The 21,198-nt window shown below is 40.4% G+C and overlaps 1 protein-coding gene across 2 annotated transcripts; it reads left to right on the top strand.

Moving 5' to 3' along the window:
• The first annotated feature begins 53 nt into the window (after window positions 1-53).
• LOC115171440 (dual specificity mitogen-activated protein kinase kinase 4-like) lies at window positions 54-19,783 on the top strand. 2 transcript variants are annotated; one of them, XM_029728252.1, is made up of 13 exons: window positions 55-542; window positions 2,238-2,273; window positions 3,781-3,813; window positions 5,768-5,870; window positions 8,710-8,881; window positions 9,106-9,225; window positions 9,382-9,501; window positions 9,608-9,659; window positions 9,831-9,958; window positions 17,401-17,478; window positions 17,640-17,788; window positions 18,117-18,162; window positions 18,357-19,783. In XM_029728252.1, the coding sequence occupies exons 1-13, from the start codon at window positions 428-430 to the stop codon at window positions 18,468-18,470; spliced, it is 1,266 nt and encodes a 421-aa protein (XP_029584112.1). In that variant the 5' UTR covers window positions 55-427; the 3' UTR covers window positions 18,471-19,783. The 2 variants fall into 2 exon arrangements, with proteins under 2 accessions (XP_029584113.1, XP_029584112.1); XM_029728253.1 differs by lacking the exons at window positions 2,238-2,273; window positions 3,781-3,813 and having other exon boundaries at window positions 54-542.
• Window positions 19,784-21,198: the final 1,415 nt, after the last annotated feature.

The raw sequence follows: 21,198 nt of genomic DNA, 5'->3' as shown, positions 1-21,198 counted from the left end.
CAGCTGACTGAGTCTCGACCAGAGACGGAAGAGGAAGCGAGATTCCCCACTCGCTGTTTTTTTCTGGTTCAATTAAACTAAGTAGACCAGACCAAGCTGCCATTGCATTGGTGTCTATGAGAGACACACCCAGTTAAGTAAGCCGGAACTGACCTTTTTTTCAATGGTAGAAGGCCTGACTGAATAATCTTTATTTATCCACCATCTTTAGTCTCGACTCTATGTGGAAAGGTGGTTACTGGACTGTCAAACACTGTCCCGATTTCTTACTGTTTGTTGGTAGTTACGGTCTTGTTCGGTAGCGCTCTCTACAACCACAATTGAGTCGAAGAAGTCTAGCCAGTTTGATTATTCTCCAGTCTTGTTTTGTAAGGTTGAAGTTGCTCTCTGCACTGCAGCCTAGTGCTGCTGATGGAATTCAAACACAATGGCGACTCCCAGCCCCAACAACTCAACATCTACCAGCAATAACGCAGGATCTACAGGCTCACATCACCATCAATCCCAGTCGCAACACATAACAACAATGAGCAGTATGCAAGGTAAGGATTGTAAAATACCAGCTTGTTAACTAGGTCTTTTTTTGTGAGTGGTGTTAACGGGAGTAACCTAATGACTATGCTAACGAACTAGCTTCCTATATTGGCAAGCTAGCTATCTACTTACTAACATATAACTTGCCTCAGTTGTATTCACACACTATTACTCGTTAGTTAGCTTGGTGTCTACAGTTAACGTTAGCTAGCTACTGTCAAAATCAGTTGCCCTCACACCCAAAACATTGTCTTAGATCAAATAATGGGTTCTGAAAATGTATTTTGTTAGAAATAAGTAACACCAAAAACGTTAGCCAGCCACATAGCTTACGTTAACTAGTGAATAGTTGTTAAGTTAACTCGCAAGGTAACTTTAGCTAAGGTTGGCTAACAAGCGGCATTGCTAGCTAGCCTAAATAACGTTAGCTCGCTAGAATATAAGAAGGCCTGTCATGAATGATCTGGATGTGGTCATGTGTTGCTTACTGTCTTTTTTGTATTTATTTTTTTATTTCACCTTTATTTAACCAGGTAGGCTAGTTGAGAACAAGTTCTCATTTGTATCTGCGACCTGGCCAAGATAAAGCATAGCAATTCGACACATACAACAACACAGAGTTACACATGGAGTAAAACAAACATACAGTAGAACAAAAAGAAAACAAAACGTCTATATACAGTGAGTACAAATGAGGTAAGTTAAGGCAATAAATAGGCCATGGTGGCGAAGTAATTACAATATAGCAATTAAACACTGGAATGGTAGATGTGCAAAAGATGAATGTGCACGTAGAGATACTGGGGTGCAAAGGAGCAAGATGAATAACTAAATACAGTATGAGGTAGGTAGATAGATGGGCTGTTTACAGATGGGCTATGTACAGGTGCAGTGATCTGGGAGCTGCTCTGATAGCTGGTGCTTAAAGCTAGTGAGGGAGATAAGTGTTTCCAGTTTCAGAGATTTTTGTAGTTCGTTCCAGTCATTGGCAGCAGAGAACTGTAAGGAGAGACGACCAAAGGAGGAATTGGCTTTGGGGGTGACCAGTGAGATATACCTGCTGGAGCGCGTGCTATGAGTGGGTGCTGCTATGGTGACCAGGGAACTGAGATAAGGCGGGGCTTTACCTAGCAGAGACTTGTAGATGACCTGTAGCCAGTGGGTTTGGCGACGAGTATGAAGCGAGGGCCAACCAACGAGAGCGTACATGTCGCAATGGTGGGTAGTGTATGGGGCTTTGGTGTTGGAGGCTATTTTATAGACGACATGTCAGGTTACCTCTAACTAGCTAACTACAATATGTTGCAGTTCTAAAAATAACAAGATCACGTTGGGATGTTTTTTTGGGAAATTCATTGTATCTACTAACATGCTACTGTAGCAGTTACCATACAATTCCAGTCATTGCACTAACGCTAGTTAGCATTAGCTCGCGAAACTACCTCAACTACTGGATGCAGAGACAAAAAATGTATCCATGGTTTGATCTGACTCTTGTGAAGTAGATAAAGGGCTTTATTACTAAAATCCCGACGTATCCTAGGCCAGGCAGTTAATGTTAGCTCAGTGAAACTTGTGCATGAGAATCTCTTAGATTTCAAATAACGTTAACTTACATCCACCTGAAGAAATCTGTTAAATTTCCACCCAATGCATAATTAGCTAGCTATGTTTTTACAAACTATATATTTTTTAACTTACAGAATCCAACACGTGCTGGAGATGTCAGAGTGAAACAGGTAGCTAACGTTACTGTCAATATTACACATTTTAAAAAGATTATATATATATATATATATATATATATATATATATATATATATATATATATACACATTTTTGTTGTTGATGCTTTAACAATAACTGTCGTAGCTCGTTAGTTCCTTTTGCATCTGGTTCTATATTTTTGCATGCCATTCTGAGTCTGATATTTAACAGGTAGTAAATGAAAGAAACATATGTTATGGTCCGCTTCTGTCAGTGTCAAAGTATTGAAACTACATTTCTGTAATATTTTTCTTCCCTTTCCTTAATGCTACTAACTTCCCATAACCCTCCTGACTTGATGCTGATCGATGGTGAGCTGTCCCAAGAATAGTTTCTTCAATTGTCATTGTCTCCCTGCTAGGATAATTTTGTGGATGCATTTAATTTTCTATCTCACACCCCTCCATTTTTAAATCATTTGTAGGTTGTTATTTTTATAGGTCTACCCCAATTAGCTCCACTGAATCTGCCTGAGCTAATCCTCAATCATACCAAAGTTATCTTGGTTGTTTCTGGCTATATGTGTGTGCATGTAGATTAATCCCCCCCTAAGCAATATATTTTTCTGTGTGGTGGAATGCTCAGCGTAAACGTTTACCAGTTCACTAATGTGAGGCCAAGTTATAAAAGTTCAGTAGTTCACTCAGCAGAAAATAATTTGAGTATGTCACGGGGTCCTATAGCCACACTTGTTTACAGGGACATTTCAAAGTGCAGTGTTACATTTGACAGTTTAAAAAAAAAAGCATAACCGATTTGAATAATAAACATGTTTTTAACTCTTTAGTTATTGATTGGTTTCTTTTGGAAAAGTACATACAACATGAATACAATAGGGTCTGGGAAATGTACCATCCATAGCATAGAGAAGACATGTGCAAGAGAGGTAAGCCTACGTTTTTAGTAGGCCTTCCTTAGCACCAGTGCCTATTCAGCCAATTGTCTCTGTGTTCAAGTTATATAATTTGGGGGGTTTACGCAAAGGAGCTTTTACTGCTTCAAACTAAGTACATTTATGATTATTAACTCTAACATGCAACATTTATAACAAGGCTGCTGCCATTTCAGCTGGTAACATCTGATAAGTATCCTAATTATTTAGTTAACTATTGCATATAGGTTAGGCCTAGATAAAATATTTCCAGTCAGGATTTCTTAAATTGGGTTAGTTGGTCATGTTTTAGTGTGTGTAGTAGTTGTCCACACTTGGTATCAAACTGTGATTCATAGACCTTTCCAGGAATGAAGCCTCATTTAGCAAAATCTAGTTGATTTGAGATACTTCAAATAGTTGTCAGTCAAGGTGGTGCCGGGTGTTGGGAAACTGCTCCATCGTTCCCTGGTCTAAACTGAAGCTGAGAAGAACAGCGTTTGTTGTTCACCACGTTTCCTAATATAACTTGATAGTTTTTTGTTTATCGGTCAAACAGTAGTCTTAATAATGAAATATGAAAAGAAATGTTCTCTTCTCACCTCTAGGGTTTCAGATAAACCTGTCTGGAGCTCCCCCAAGTAAGCCACACCTCTTTTGCTACAGTACCAACAGTTCTCAACCCTTTGCTTCCGCCTGATGGTCTGGTATGGGGGAGTCTGTCCTCTTTTCTCAACTAATCCAAGTGAAGAGTTGTTGGTGTCTAGTAGGCTTGTGCCGGTTTTGATAGTTAAGGCTAATAGTTGAGGCTAAACATTGATTATCCTAGAGTTAGAGTGCAGCTTATGTTGGTCTGTGATTTAAGACATTAGGTCATAATATTTTACTGATGTAAAGCAAGTGAATGAAAGACTTGTCCAACTGTGAGTCTTATTGATTTAACTTTTCTGTAGTTTCAACAAAAAAACAAAAACAACAGTTGGTGTTAACCATCCTGTATGTTTTTACCTTACTATTAATTATCCCCAAACAATTTAGTTTCATAATGTTCATTTACCAAGACGTTCCAATCCATATTCTGATCATCCATCATCGGCACAAGCCTAGGGCTAAGAGCTTCCATTAGCATTGGTGTATATATAGATTCACACTTTGGCTTTCAACTGGTCTTTACCGCTGTTTGGTTCGGCCTGAACTGATAACCTTCTACACAAAATAGCACTGTGTTGGAAATGTATTTTATCTTGACAGAAGTGTAGTCCTTTTGCTTGTATTTATTAATTAGGTGTGTTTTTAATAAACATTGTAATGGAAGCTCTACCTTTTTTTAGTTTTAGCACTTTTAGTCAGCTTGCTACTAACAAGCAAAACTAGCTAGTAATGCTTGGGGTTTTGTCACATTGTTTTTCCAAACCAGTTTGCAGCTGTTTTGTTTTTGAACACGTAAGTGATTTTTGGCATGAGCTGTACTTAAACACTTGCCTGTTGAGACATGGAGACACTAGTGTAATTTCCAATGGCTTGTGCCATTTTATTGGAATTTGAGTACATGCATTCTTGTGGTGTTTTGGGTGGAGAGAACAGAATGCATCCTTTATTTCAAGGTGAACTCAGAACAGTTTTACTTGCGAAGCTCCTTCTCCTCTGGCAAGATTTTCTAGTCTGCAGTGTAGGCTATTTTACTCTTATGTATGGTTATGAGCCAGAAGTCACATTTTGTCATTTCAAAGATCCAGTTCTGTCAGATCAATGCTTTTGTTGAGTTAGAATCTCATCACACGATGTCATGTTTCACAGTCTCTGGGTAGTAGCCTAAATGAAATAAAACATGTAAAAATCAAGAAAGAAATGGTCCGTTTTTTTATTTAAATTCTCACCTATTCCCTCATTATTGTTTAAATTACCAAGCAAAACCTACTAAAACATGGTAGGTGAGTGTTGGATTGTAGCTAAGCCTCCATCCTGAATAGCCACGGTATGGGATGTGATCTAGTACTAGGCTATGGTTTACAGCAGGTGTCTACTGAGAAGTGTATGCCTCTGCATCAACTTCAGTGAACTGGTCAAAGTATATACCTACCATCTGCAATGAGTCACTGGTACAACCAGGACATGTCTTGTAAAAATACCTCCAGGGGGTTTCTGTTCCTGGCCACTGAGGCTATAGCATACACATATTTGATTGAGAACCTGTTATTAGACCTACTCGTGATTCATTTTAATTTGGTCAAGACCTGTTTTGTTGACTATCCCATATAGTTCAGTATCAGCCAAAATCTCAAAATCAGCATCTATAGAAGAAATCTATGTTCTCACAGAGAAATATAAAGAGGGACGTCTTTGGTAAGAAGCAGGTCATTACTCTTACATCCATCGTCCCTAGATGTGGATTGCATGACTTCAGTAAATTTACTTGAATACTCATGTTAAATTTACCTCTCCATTGCTTTACTGGTCTCTCATTCTGTGGTATGGTAACTGTTTGTTTTCATGTTGTTTTTGAGTGTGTAAGTGTTGTTTTCTGGCCCTTGGCTCTACCCCTGCCATAGATGTCTTGTGTGCAATCTGACATAAACTCTGCCTCTTCCCTATCAGGTAAACGCAAAGCACTGAAGTTAAATTTTGCCAATCCCCCGATTAAACCAACGACCAGATTCACTCTGAATACAGCAGGACCCCCATTCCAGAACCCCCACATGTAAGTTCACCTCCAAACTTTGCAATGGATGTGGTTTTCTGAAGATGTACATGGAGCGGAATTTGCATTAGCCACAATGCAAACTCCTGCATAATGAATTGTTATATGACTCTGCACTCTAGTCTGCTGAGACTCTTCATCTCCAAAGCCACACATTGTCAATGTAACATTCAGTACTGTATAGGTACCCAGGCAATGTGTCACAATAAAGACAGGCTAAGTGAGGTTGGAATGATTAGCAGTTGGTGTATTTCTATCTCCACCTGCTCATGGGAAAACAGAGAGTAACTGAATGTAGCCTCAAGTACCTGTTTGAGCAACACCATTGTTGTGAATAAGCCCTGTGTCTTGGCTGTGTAATTAGATGATAACATGAGCCTGCTAAGTTACCTTGGACAAGCAAATTACTGATGCTGGATAATGCAAACTGAACAAATGGATGCCAACTAGCCATCCTTTTTCAGGTGCAGTATCATATATATATATATATATCTGCTCAAAAAAATAAAGGGAACACTAAAATAACACATCCTAGATCTGAATGAATGAAATAATCTTATTAAATCCTTTTTTCTTGAATGTGCTGACAACAAAATCACGCAAAAATAATCAATGGAAATCCAATTTATCAACCCATGGAGGTCTGGATTTGGAGTCACACTCAAAATTAAAGTGGAAAACCACACTACAGGCTGATCCAACTTTAATGTAATGTCCTTAAAACAAGTCAAAATGAGGCTCAGTAGTGTGTGTGGCCTCCACGTGCCTGTATGACCTCCCTACAACGCCTGGGCATGCTCCTGATGAGGTGGCGGATGGTCTCCTGAGGGATCTCTTCCCAGACCTGGACTAAAGCATCCGCCAACTCCTGGACAGTCTGTGGTGCAACGTGGCGTTGGTGGATGGAGCAAGACATGATGTCCCAGATGTGCTCAATTGGATTCAGGTCTGGGGAACGGGCGGGCCAGTCCATAGCATCAATGCCTTCCTCTTGCAGGAACTGCTGACACACTCCAGCCACATGAGGTCTAGCATTGTCCTGCATTAGGAGGAACCCAGGGCCAACCGCACCAGCATATGGTCTCACAAGGGGTCTGAGGATCTCATCTCGGTGCCTAATGGCAGTCAGGCTACCTCTGGCGAGCACATGGAGGGCTGTGCGGCCCCCCAAAGAAATGCCACCCCACACCATGACTGACCCACCGCCAAACCGGTCATGCTGGAGGATGTTGCAGGCAGCAGAACGTTCTCCACGGCGTCTCCAGACTCTGTCACGTCTGTCACATGTGCTCAGTGTGAACCTGCTTTCATCTGTGAAGAGCACAGGGCGCCAGTGGCGAATATGCCAATCTTGGTGTTCTCTGGCAAATGCCAAACGTCCTGCACGGTGTTGGGCTGTAAGCACAACCCCCACCTGTGGACGTCGGGCCCTCATACCACCCTCATGGAGTCTGTTTCTGACCGTTTGAGCAGACACATGCACATTTGTGGCCTGCTGGAGGTCATTTTGCAGGGCTCTGGCAGTGCTCCTCCTGCTCCTCCTTGCACAAAGGCGGAGGTAGCGGTCCTGCTGCTGGGTTGTTGCCCTCCTACGGCCTCCTCCACGTCTCCTGATGTACTGGCCTGTCTCCTGGTAGCGCCTCCATGCTCTGGACACTACGCTGACAGACACAGCAAACCTTCTTGCCACAGCTCGCATTGATGTGCCATCCTGGATGAGCTGCACTACCTGAGCCACTTGTGTGGGTTGTAGACTCCGTCTCATGCTACCACTAGAGTGAAAGCACCACCAGCATTCAAAAGTGACCAAAACATCAGCCAGGAAGCATAGGAACTGAGAAGTGGTCTGTGGTCACCACCTGCAGAACCACTCCTTTATTGGGGGTGTCTTGCTAATTGCCTATAATTTCCACCTGTTGTCTATTCCATTTGCACAACACCATGTGAAATTTATTGTCAATCAGTGTTGCTTCCTAAGTGGACAGTTTGATTTCACAGAAGTGTGATTGACTTGGAGTTACATTCTGTTGTTTAAGTGTTTATTTTTTTGAGCAGTGTATATAAACAAATATATATATATATATATATAAACGCAACAGGTAAAGTGTTGGTTTCATGAGCTGAAATAAAAGATTCCAGAAATGTTCCACACGCACAAAAAGCTTATTTCTCTCAAATTCTGTGCACAAATTTGTTTACATCCCTGTTAGTGATCACTTTATCAGTTGTCGAGATAATCCATCCACCTGACAGGTGTGGCAAATCAAAAAGCTGATTAAATGTTATGATCATTACACAGGTGAACCTTGTGCTGTGGGCAATAAAAGGCCACTCTAAAATGTGCAGTTTTGTCACACAACACAATGCCACAGATGTCTCCAAGTTTTGAGGCAGCATGCAATTGGTATGCTGACTGCAGGAATGTCCACCAGCGCTGTTGCCAGAGAATTTAATGTTAATTTTTCTACCATAAGCCGCCTCCAACGGCATTTAAAAATAAATTGGCAGTACGTCCAAACGGCCTCACAACCGCAGACCACGTGTAACCACGCAAGCCCAGGACATCCACATTCGGCTTCTTCACCTGCGGGATCGTCGGAGCCTATGCCCTCCCAGGCCCACCCATAGCTGCACCCCTGCCCAGTTATAGGAAATCCATAGATTAGGGCCTAATTTATTTAAACTGGCTGATTTCCTTAAATGAACTGTAACGCAGCAAAATCTTTGAAATAGTTTCATGTTGCAGTAACATTTTTGTTCAGTATATGATTGAGGTGAAATTAACTTAACTAACAAAGATTGTGTTTCTAATCTGTTTCCCACCTATTTCTGTGGCCAGAGAGAGGCTGCGTACGCATAGTATCGAGTCATCAGGGAAGTTGAAGACCGCCGGTGGCGATTGTGACTTCACGGCTGAGGACCTCAAGGACCTGGGGGAGATTGGGCGGGGCGCTTACGGCTCTGTCAACAAGATGGTGCACAAACCCAGCAACCAGATAATGGCTGTCAAGGTGACTGCCCCTTACTGACCTCTTATTGACTAAACTACAGGAAGTGTTCAGGGCAAGATTTGGAAACCATGTGTTTGATGTTGATACCTTTCCACTAATTCCACTCCAGCCATTTACTACGTGCCCGTCCTCACCAATTACGGTGCCACCAACCTCCTGTGACTTCCAACTATGGTCACAATTGAAAGCAACATGCATCTGATTACAATGTGTGTCTCCCACAGAGGATTAGGTCAACGGTTGATGAGAAGGAACAAAAGCAGCTGCTAATGGACCTGGATGTGGTCATGAGGAGTAGTGACTGTCTCTACATAGTTCAGTTTTACGGGGCTCTTTTCAGAGAGGTGACCATGCAAGTTTTTCACTTCTTTGTTTTGTTGATTGATTTCTTTATATAGGAAATGCATTGGATGTCAATCAATCGTTCTGTGTAGTTAGCAATAAGCAGTGTATTGTCTTCACGCAGTAATATTATGCTTTATGATTCTTTTCTTTGTCAGGGAGACTGTTGGATATGTATGGAACTTATGTCTACCTCCTTCGACAAATTCTACAAATATGTATATTGTGCTTTAGATGATGTGATTCCAGAGGAAATATTAGGCAAAATAACATTAGCTGTAAGTTTTCATGCATTTTCTCCTTACATAATTTACACTGATTCATTTGACAGGAAGGGTACATATTTCTCTATATTAATTTAGTTGCTATGTGTTTTTATTACAGACTGTGAAAGCACTTAACCACTTAAAAGAATACTTGAAAATAATTCACAGAGGTAAGACGAGTCCAGAATGGAGACCTTGTTCTTTATTTCCTCATTTGAGATGTGTATTGCCGTTTTTACCTCACAATGCTCTATTTACTGTACCACAACAGAAGTGGCACTTCCTTTACCCAGAACTCTTAGCCTAGCTTTGTCATCTCTTCTATATGTTTCTCCTCTCAGACATCAAGCCATCCAACATCCTCCTGGACAGGAATGGCAACATTAAGCTTTGTGATTTTGGCATCAGTGGTCAGCTGGTGGACTCCATTGCCAAAACCAGAGATGCAGGGTGCAGACCGTACATGGCAGTAAGTAATATTAATATATATATATATATATATATATGTATATATGTATATGTATATGTATATGGGGATTTCGGTGCAATGTTTCATTAATGGCTGGAAGACAAGACAAGTGCAAGATGTACAACTAAGGCTCTTTCTAAGAATACATTTCACTTTCACACGATCCAGTACATAATAAGAATTCAACTGTTTTGGTACTTAGTGACTTGGTGGCGATCGTCAGTTGTAAGGAGACTGTAGTGTTGTTATTGAGGGGAGGTAGGTAGTTAAGATTGTTGGGCCAGTAACCGAAAGGTCGCTGGTTCGAATCTGATTCAAGTTGGAAAAATCTGCCGTCCTGCCCTTGAGCAAGGCAGTTAACAACAACTGCTCCCCGGGCGCAGATGAAGTGGATGCCAATATAAGGCAGCCCCCTACACCTCTCTGATTCCCCTTTCCCTATTGTTGATGGCAGTGTTGGTAATTATATTATGGTTGCTACTGATATCTGTTCTTGCTGATGCTTGTTGTCTTGTTCCTATTTTGGACTAGCTGCAGAGTAATCTCATGCCGTCTGTGTGTATGTGACATGGTTGAAGTCGTCCAAACTGCTGGCAGTGCAGTGGAAGGAGCTCATCGTGTCGTCATCACAGGGTTTATTTTCTGGCGGGGGTATTGCTGATGGGAGAAGGGAGCCCCTGCCCCTCCAGTTTCCATTCTAAATTTGGCATCTCCCTATCAGGACGTAGGGCACACCTCTGCCATATCTCTGCCACTCGTCTACCAGAAGGCCAAGGAAGGGCTGGGTTACTTCATTCATGTCTGTCAGAATAAAGCTGTTTGGGTGGGTGCTCCCACAGCTGTGAGCTCACAGTGCAGGAATCCAACCCACATGGCTCCAGTTTCCTTTTTCAAATATAAAAATCGCAGACCTGCCAGGTGCTTCTTGGCCACCCCATTGCTAATTGCTTTAGCACCATTTGTCTCTGTTTGGTCTAGATATTAGAGAGGGATTGATTTCACTTCAATGGAATATAATGTACTACACTACAATTAAGTAGGTTAGATTTGGTTCATGGTATTTGGTTCAGGTGACAGTCTAGCTCTGTTCCTCTCTGGTTGTTATGATTTAGTTCATTTAGCTGGCAAGGGGCCACATGTCTAGAATGTTTATGTTGGAATATGCTCACTAATACATTTGCACACTGTAGTGTCAGGTTAATGTTGCTACTACCATTATGTACCAAAGCATTCTTAAATCAACAGTTCAGTCATTTTAATTAGGAAATACTTTTTGTATTTGAAAGCAATTACACATCTAAATGAAATTTGCACCGATGTCGTTTTGAGTTGATAATATACACTGAGTGTAGTTGTGTTTTGAGTTCATAACAAGTCTGAGTAGCTGAGCTGTGTCCTAGGTGAGAGCTGGGCAGCCAGATCTTTTTCAGTCTTGGCAGAGGTGAGCTGGTGCTGTAGCCACTATGCCATAAAACACATCAGTGCTGCGGTCAGAGAATTCTGTCCCACTGCTGTGAATGGGTGACATCATCTAATTCTGGTGCATGAATGAATGAATGAATGAGCCAGAGGAGAGGAGGTGCTCCCTCCACTCAGCAGCATGGCTGGTAGAAGTCTGCTTCTGATGACCTTGGCACTGTTTAGAACCACTGCATTGCCATTGCATTTTTTTATATGTGTGGAGGTGAGGTCATAGGTGAAGTAACTGGCTGAGGTGGTTGTTATGAAAGGCATGTAGAACCAGGCAATGAGGACATGGACATAGGGCTGTCCCAGACTAAAAATGTATATTGGTCGATCAACAGTAGTCTTTTCTTTCGACCATTGTATTGGTCTAAAATGTTTACATTTTACATTTTTTCATATACTCACCCTATGTGTTTTATTAAAATCAACTATGTGTATTGAGCTTGTCTGGTACTTTAAGCACAGTTTGATTATATAATTACACACAACACTCGAGGGAGCCAGTGATCAAGATCGTTTACACACCCCCTCTCACACGTGTAGCATAGGTGGTGAGCTCTGCAAATGTGTCCACTCTGACAATGGGAACGGTAAACGACTAATAATATATTGAATGCATTAACAGAAATGACCGTAACCAAACAAACATTGTAGAGCATGGTGTGTGCAACGCCAGGGTTGTGGGTTCGATTCCCATGGGGGGCCAGAACAACAAAAATGCATGAAATGAAATGTATGCATTCATTACTGTAAGTCGCTCTGGATGAGAGCGTCTGCTAAATGACTAAAATGTAAAATGTAAAAATGTAGATTAGACATGGGAATGAATGGTAAATGTAGGCTACTACTGGTGATTATATGCAATGGGGAATTGATATACACTAATAATTAGGGCGAACAGTTCACACAATGAAGTTATGAAACAGTGAATGCGCAAGAGCGCATTCTCGAGAGACGTGCATTTTAGTAAAGATTATGGATATACTGATAAGGTACAAAAAAAAGATTTTCCACCGAGTTGGGCCTCTCTTCCTCTCTGATTTTAGCCACACGCCCCTTTTTCTAGGAACGTGGCAGCCCAGAGTCCTCCTCAATGGATTAGTCCACTCAGAGTAGCGCAAATCAGACAGGTGTGCCATAAAATAAACATTTATGACTGCTCGACTAAAAACATCTCAGTTCACCAACAGCCTATCGACTAAACAATCGACCAGTTGACTAAATGGGGTCAGCCCTTGGGTGTATGTTGTATTCTGTTGAATAGACAGAATTGAGTGCCTATGATAATTAATGCACTCAATAATACAGTCCTCACCATATGTATTTGGACAGTGAATCTATTCAAGACAAAGGAGATGATTGTGGACTACAGGAAAAAGAGGACCGAGCACACCCCCATTCTCATTGACGGGGCTGCAGTGGAGCAGGTTGAGCGCTTCAAGTTCTTTGGTGTCCACGTCACCAACAAACTAACATGGTCCAAGCACACCAAGACAGTTGTGAAGAGGGCACGACCAAACCTATTCCCCCTCAGGAGACTGAAAAACTTTGGCAGGGTCTTCAGATCCTCAAAAGGTTCTACAGCTGCACCATTGAGAGCGTCCAGACTGGTTGCATCACTGCCTGGTATGGCAACTACTCGGCCTCTGACCGCAAGGCATTACAGAGGGTAGTGTGAACGGCCCGGGACATCACTGGGGCCAAGCTCCCTGCCATCCAGGACCTCTATACCAGGCAGTGTCAGAGGAAGGCCCTAAAAATTGTCAGACTCCAGCCACTCTAGTCATAGACTGTTCTCTCTGCTACCGCACGGCAAGCAGTATCGGAGCTCTAAGTCCAAGAGGCTTCTAAACAGCTTCTACCCCCAAGCCATAAGACTCCTGAACACCTAATCAAATGGCTACCCAGATTATTTGCGTTGCCCCTCTCCCCCTCTTTTACACTGCTGCGACTCTCTGTTGTTATCATCTATGCATAGTCACTTTAATAAATCTACCCACATGTACATATTACCTCAACTAACTGGTACCCCCTGTATATAGTCTCAGTATTGTTATTTTACTGCTGCTCTTTAATGCTACTTTTATTTCTTATTCTTATCTATTAAAAAAATTATAATAAATTCAGCTGCATTGTTGGTTAGGGGCTCGTAAGTAAGCATTTCACTGTAAGGTCTACACCTGTTGTATTCGGCTCATGTGACTAATAAAATATGATTTGATAGTGATAAGTTTGATACCGGAGCTCCGAGGCATGCTTCGAAAGCTGCTTAGTGATAACTTCGAAGCAGTGTGCCGATGCATGTATCTTTTATCAGAAGTATGTCATCCGTTATGTCCGACGCTTTGTTTGATCACGTGCTTTTTCAAACCGTGTGTTGCAAAATGCGAGATCCCACTGATTTCGTGGTTCCGGTGCTTTCTTCAAACCCAAGCTGCTTTCAAACACCGACTTCTACTGGACACTGTACTTACAAATGTAGTTAGGATTTTGTACATGTAGTTTCACCTGACAAGTAGTTTAGCATATGGAGTAGGGAACTATGGAACATACAGTATTTGTATTTATTATGGATCCCCATTAGCTGCTGCCAAAGCAACAGCAATTCTTCCTGGGGTCCAGCAAAATTAAGGCAATTTATACAATTTAAAAAACAAAAACATTACAATACATTCACAGATTTCACAACACATTGTGAGCCCTCAGGCCCCTACTCCACCACTACATCTACAGTACTAAATCCATGTCTATGTATAGTGTATGTTATCGTGTGTATGCATGTCTGTGCCAATGTTTGTGTTGCTTCAGACCCCGCTGTTCCATAAGGTGTTTTTTTTTTTTAATCTAATTTTACTGCTTGCGTCAGTTACTTGATGTGGAATAGAGTTCCATGTAGTCATGGCTCTATGTAGTACTGTGCGCCTCCCATAGTGTTCTGGACTTGAGGACTGAAGAGACCTCTTGTGGCATGTCTTGTGGGGTATGCATGGGTGTCCGAGCTGTGTGCCAGTAGTTTAGACAGACAGCTTGGTGCATTCAACATGCCAATACCTCTCATAAATAAAAGTAGTGATGAAGTCAATTTCTGCTCCACTTTCAGCCAGGAGAGATTGACATGCATATTATTAATATTAACTCTCTGTGTACATCCAAGGGGCAGCCTTCCTGCCCTGTTCTGAGCCAATTGCAATTTTCTTAAGTCTTTTTTTGTGGCACCTGACCACACGACTGAACAGTAGTCAAGGGCAACAAAACTAGTGCCTGTAGGACCTGTCTTGTTGATAGTGTTGTTAAGAAGGCAGAGCATCGCTTTATTATAGACAGACTTCTCCCCATCTTAGCTACTACTGCATCAATATGTTTTGACCATGACAGTTTACAATCTAGGGTTACTCCAAGCAGTTTAGTCATCTCAACTTGCTAAATTTCCACATTATTTATTACAAGATTTAGTTGAGGTTTAGGGTTTAGTGAGTGTTTTGTTCCAAATTCAATGCTTTTAGTTTTAGAAATATTTAGGGCTAACTTATTCCTTGCAACCTACTCTGAAACTAACTGCAGCTCTTTGTTGAGTGTTGCAGTCAATTCAGTCGCTGTAGTAGCTGACGTGTAAAGTGTTGAGTCATCCGCATACATAGACACTCTGGCTTTACTCAGTCAGTGGCATGTCGTTAGTAAAAAATTGAAAAAAGCAAGGGGCCTAAACAGCTACCCGGGGGAATTCCTGATTCTAACTGGATTATATTTGAGAGGCTTCCATTAAAGAACACTTTCTGTGTTCTGTTAGACAAGTAACTCTTTATCCACATTTGTAGCAGGGGGTGTAAAGCCATAACACATGTTTTCCCAGTAGCAGACTATGATCGATAATGTCAAAAGCTGCACTGAAGTCTAACAAGACAGCCCCCACAATCATTTTATCAATTTCTCTCATCCAATTATCAGCCATTTGTGTAAGTGCTGTGCTTGTTGAGTGTCCTTCCCTATAAGCATGCTGAAATTCTTTTGTCAATTCTTGTCTTTCATAATTTGGTCCGATATATACTTGGATGTGTAGTGTCAGTGTTTGTTGCTGGCGTGTCATCCCTAAGTTTGCTTATCTTGCCAATGGAAAAAGTCATTGAGGTAGTTTGCAATATCAGTGGGCTTTGTGATGAATGCGCTCCATTCAATGAATGAATGGATTTTTTTCCCCCAAGATGTCATTTAAGGTGCTCCAAAGCTTTTTACTTTCTTTATATAATTTATATTTGTTTCATAGTGTAGTTTATTTTTATCTAGTTTAGTCACATGATTTCTTAATTTGCAGTACATTTTCCAATCAGTTGGGCTGCCAGACTTAACTGCCATACCTTTTGCCTCATCCCTCTCAACCATACAATTTTTCAATTCCTCATCAATCCAAGGGGATTTAACAGTTTAGTTACTTTCTTAATGGGTGCGTGCTTATTAGTAACTGGAATAAGTAGTTTCATAAATGTGTCAAGTGCAGCGTATGGTTTCTCCTCATTACACACCACAGACCAGGAAATATTCTTTACATCATCAACATATGAATAACTACAAAACATCTTGTATGACCTCTTATACACTATTTTAGGCCCAGCCTTTGGTTTTCCTAGATATGGCTATAATATTGTGATCACTACATCCTATGGATTTGGATACTGCTTTTAAAGCAAATATCTGCAGCATTAGTGACGTGAGGGTATGAGGTCGAATACCATTGAAGACACACTATTTAGAAAATGTGTTTTGTCAAACCACACTTTCTGCACTGTTCAAATAATTAGTTTCATTTAGTATAGTAAACGTTTGTCTTTAGCATCCTAAATATCCTTTGCACCATATTATTTAGATTTGAACTTTCTTCAAACTACAAATCTACCATTCCAGTGTTTTTCTTGCTATACTTTATTTACTTTGCCACCATGGCATTTTTTTGCCTTTACCTCCCTTATCTCACATCATTTGCTCACATTGTATATAGTCTTATTTTTTTCTACTGTATTATTGACTGTATGTTGTTTACTCCATGTGTAACTCTGTGTTGTTGTATGTTGTCGAACTGCTTTGCTTTATCTTGGCCAGGTCGCCATTGTAAATGAGAACTTGTTCTCAACTTGCCTACCTGGTTAAATAAAGGTGAAATAAAATAAAAAAATAAAAAAATAATGCCATAGATTGTGTTTTTGAGAAATGGCTAACTTGAAGGGCAAAAAAAGTAAGCCTGACGTCAGATGTGAACCTGGTATTCCAACTGATCATAGGCTACTAAATCCAACAATTTACCGTCGTGCCACTGAATTTTTATGAAAACAGTGGAGAAAAAAATATTCTGATAATCACACGCAGATGCCACTAATGTGCATTGTGAACAGATAATGACGCTCTGTGTAGAACCATTTTTCGGTGAAAGCACCGAAGCCTTTCTCATCACTACTATTCACCATTCACTTACAATTGAACAAGACCTGGCCTAAAAGGTAAACACCCAAAACAAACTGCAAATGCATCCAAAAAGCAAAAGCGTTTATGGAGTTACAAGCATGATATAGTTGTGTGAAAAATTATATGGAACCAAAAACGAACCTTCAGATTACTGTAAATTTGTCCAAATACTTGTGATTTCTTAAAATGGGGGAACTAGATATATAAAGTGCTTTTATTTCAAAAGGATAAAACAGATGCCCACAAATATATTTTATTATTTTATACCATTGCTTCATAGTCATCATTTGATTATCCAAAATACTGGAGTATAGAGCCAAAATAAGATGCGCTTCACTGTCCAAATGCATATGGTGAGGACTGTATACACACTTGTCTGTTTTTGATTTTTTTTTTTCTCCCCAAGTTGTCTATTTTGAACATTTTTATTTTTGTTTGTACTTCATTTTATTTTTTATTTTTAAAGGCCCATCTATGATATCACTACGATGAATTTTAACATGTTTTCCATTTCTCTTCCACAGCCTGAGAGAATAGATCCAAGTGCCTCCAGACAAGGCTATGACGTCCGGTCAGACGTATGGAGTTTGGGGATAACACTGGTGGGTCCTCAACCCTCTTGTCCACATTGTTTTTAACATTCAAAGAGCTATTTGAAGATGCACTGAATGTTAAAACCACAAGATAGTATATTATTCTTTGTGTTTTTGTAATATTGTAACTGTAGACTCACCATGTTGTCTTTGTGGGTTTTTTTTTACAGTACGAGCTGGCGACTGGGCGGTTTCCCTACCCAAAGTGGAACAGTGTGTTTGACCAGTTGACACAGGTGGTGAAGGGAGAACCTCCACAGCTTACCAACTCAGAAGACAGGCAGTTCTCCCCCAAATTCATCAACTTTGTCAATCTGTGGTAAAGGACAAAGATACTTCTGCTGGCACTGCTTCAATGTTATTTTCACGATGATATAGTATAAGTTGAAGTACATTGACAATATTGCTCTGCAGTGATTCAATGTAAACTAGTGCATACTTTCGCAGTATTCACCCACAAATAACAAAAATGTGAAATTCATAAGGAATCTTCTGCATTTTTTTGCATGAGACATCCTCTGGATTTGATTTCCCCCTGGTGGACAAAACATGTTATGTCTGTTTTAAGTGTCTTGAAAAGAACCATGATGTGGTTTAGTTTATTGCAGAGCAGAATTTTAATTATTTATTCCCTTTGCCCCCTTTAGCCTTACAAAGGATGAGTCAAAAAGGCCAAAGTACAAAGAGCTTCTGGTATGTATGTCCCGTGTGGCTCAGTTGGTAGAGCATGGCACTTACAGTTCAAGGTTTGATTCCCACGGTACGGGGGGAGTATGAAAATGTATGCATACGAGCGTCTGCTAAATGACAAAATATTAATTAATGTAATTGTATTACATGCAGAGATACTTATATCAGCATTACATGTTTCTGTGTCTCCAATACAGAAACATGCTTTCATTCTGATGTATGAGGAGCGCTCAGTGGATGTTGCCAGTTACGTCTGCAGAATCCTGGATCAGATGCCTACTTCTCCCATCTCCCCCATGTACGTCGACTGACTGTAGAACAAGTAGAAATGGAAGCCTGGAACAACAAAACAATGACCTAAAGAGTTGCTTCATCCCATACTGCAGTGTTAAACTAAGACAGGAAATGTACAAACTAAAACACCACGTGTACTAAGACTGATGATCAGTCATGTCTGTATGATATCAACATTCACACACTTTTCTCTATCCTACACCCACACACTTACATGTAAGTACAACTAGTAACAATGAATATACCATGGTCTTGGTTCTTCTCGATGTGAGACCTCATCTCTAATGTGGATACAGTACAGTGATTTTAAAATCTGGAAATGTATTTATAGTGTTTAATCACTTGTGGAATATATGATTTGGAGATACTGGAATCATGCTCTTTGAATCTTCCCACCTCTTCCATGTATGTGACTTTAAGCATTGTGGTTTGTATCTTAAATGAAACCTTGCTTCTTTTGGTGTAAAGCAATTTAAAACGTAACAGAATTGATGGACAGGATCATATGGCCTCCATCCAATGTTGTGAGGATGCTGCCGTCACTGTGCAATGGACTTTGTGCTGATATATAAATAAAGAGAGAAATAATTGTGCTTTGAGAGACATTTAGTTACTCTGCATCTATTTGAGCTCAGGTTAATCCATTGATGTAAGAAGGCAAGCAACCACACAAACACACTCACTGGCTCTCAGCCATGGCATATGCAACACTCTCTTTTAAAAGCTAAGCTGTATGTATGTATGGTGCTGTTGATCTGTAATTACTCATAATGCCATCTTGTATCCCTGTGTATATAGCCACACATTTATCTGTAATGAAATTGCCTGCTGTTCTGGATGTTGCAACCGTTCTAATGCACCCGACCGGCCCCAAATGATTTCAGCTGATATGCCAGTATTTGTTTCTTAAATGCATGGCACCTGAACTGTGTTCAGACTGACTCCGATAATATTCATAATGTACACAGAATCTAGAGGTTTAGTACACACAGTGTAGTTCACATCTTTTTAGATGACCATATATAATTGAAACTTGACTGCTGGTAAAATACTGGTACAGTAGTAAACTATTAAATTGGCTGGATATCATTGCACACAACGTGCATTCAAATGTTTGCAGTTTTACTGTAGAACATTCAAATTAGAATATCTTGCCGGGCAGAATGTGTAAAATATTTAATGACCTGAGAATATTAAAATGAGCTTATGAAATATAAGGATGATGTATACATTTATCTTTCATCTGACTGTGAAAATATAAGTGTACATTTTGAGCTTGGTGTCACAGAAAAATGTAAGAACTATCCAACAAATAAAACATGTACATGGATTTGCCTTACTGGTGTTCATACAGAGTAACTCTGGCAAGTGGAAATGGAGCATTTGAAACACATGATGTAAGACCTTATTTACTCGTTTTTTCTCTTTTGTAATGAATTATTTAGTCCATTCCTTTTGGTCAGGATAATTGCTGCACAATAAGGGAAAGCAACGGTCTGTAAGTCTGGAAGCACAATATGAAGAAAAATGTAATATAAAAAAGATTGATATTCAAAGAAATAGCAATGACAATATCTCATTTATTAATAACTTATTTCAGGGGTCAAGGGGTACAAGCTAGCAGGATAAATGGTAAAATAAGACAAATAGCCCACAATGGTGTCCCTCTCTTTTCGCAAGCCAGTGTGAAGAGTCTGTAGCCCTATAAATACAATGCCAAATTTATGATATTAATAAACATTTGGATATTGTATTTTAAATTCATAACATATTTATAAATATATGACTATCCAAAATAAAATGTTTATTTTTGAACATCATGAATTTGCCATACAATTTATCGGTCTACCTGGCCTGCTACATATGAGGCTATTGATAAGCTCTGCTATATTACTGAAGGGAACGTTGTCAGATATTAGCTTTTATCAAAAATATTCCAGTTTATTTATTGGTTGTTTTATTGCTATATTGCAAATCAATGCAAAATAACAGTGAGACCTCCCACATTTATTAATACTCAGCTGGTCCCTCCCTGGATTTTGTGTTAAATGCTCTACAACAACGCTTTCTTAGAGTCCAACAAACATTCTGTACCCTTAATCTTGTTCTGAACACCTCCAAAATGAAGGCCATGTGGTTTGGTAAGAAGAATGCCCCTCCTCCCACAGGTGTTATTACTACCTCAGAGTTTAGAGCTTGAGGTAGTCACCTCATACAAGTACTTGGGAGTATGGCTAGACGGTACACTGTCCTTCTCTCAGCACATATCAAAGCTGCAGGCTAAAGTTAAATCTAGACTTCCTCTATCGTAATCGCTCCTCTTTCACCCCAGCTGACAAACTAACCCTGATTCAGATGACCATCCTACACATGCTAGATTACGGAGACATCATTTATAGATCGGCAGGTAAGGGTGCTCTCGAGCGGCTAGATGTTCTTTACCATTCGGCCATCTGATTTCAATCAATCAAATTTATTTATAAAGCCGTTCTTACATCAGCTGATGTCACAAAGTGCTGTACAGAAACCCAGCCTAAAACCCCAAACAGCAAGCAATGCAGGTGTAGAAGCACGGTGGCTAGGAAAAACTTCCTAGAAAGGCCGGAACCTAGGAAGAAACCTAGAGAGGAGCCAGGCTATGAGGGGTGGCCAGTCCAATGCAGGTGTAGAAGCATGGTGGCTAGGAAAACCTCCCCAGAAAGGCCGGAACCTAGGAAGAAACCTAGAGAGGAACCAGACTATGAG

This window comes from Salmo trutta, chromosome 32 (genome assembly GCF_901001165.1).
Source record: "Salmo trutta chromosome 32, fSalTru1.1, whole genome shotgun sequence".
Lineage (NCBI taxonomy): Eukaryota > Metazoa > Chordata > Actinopteri > Salmoniformes > Salmonidae > Salmo > Salmo trutta.
Note: the sequence above shows the minus strand (reverse complement) of the source record. Positions and strands in the feature narration are given on the sequence as shown.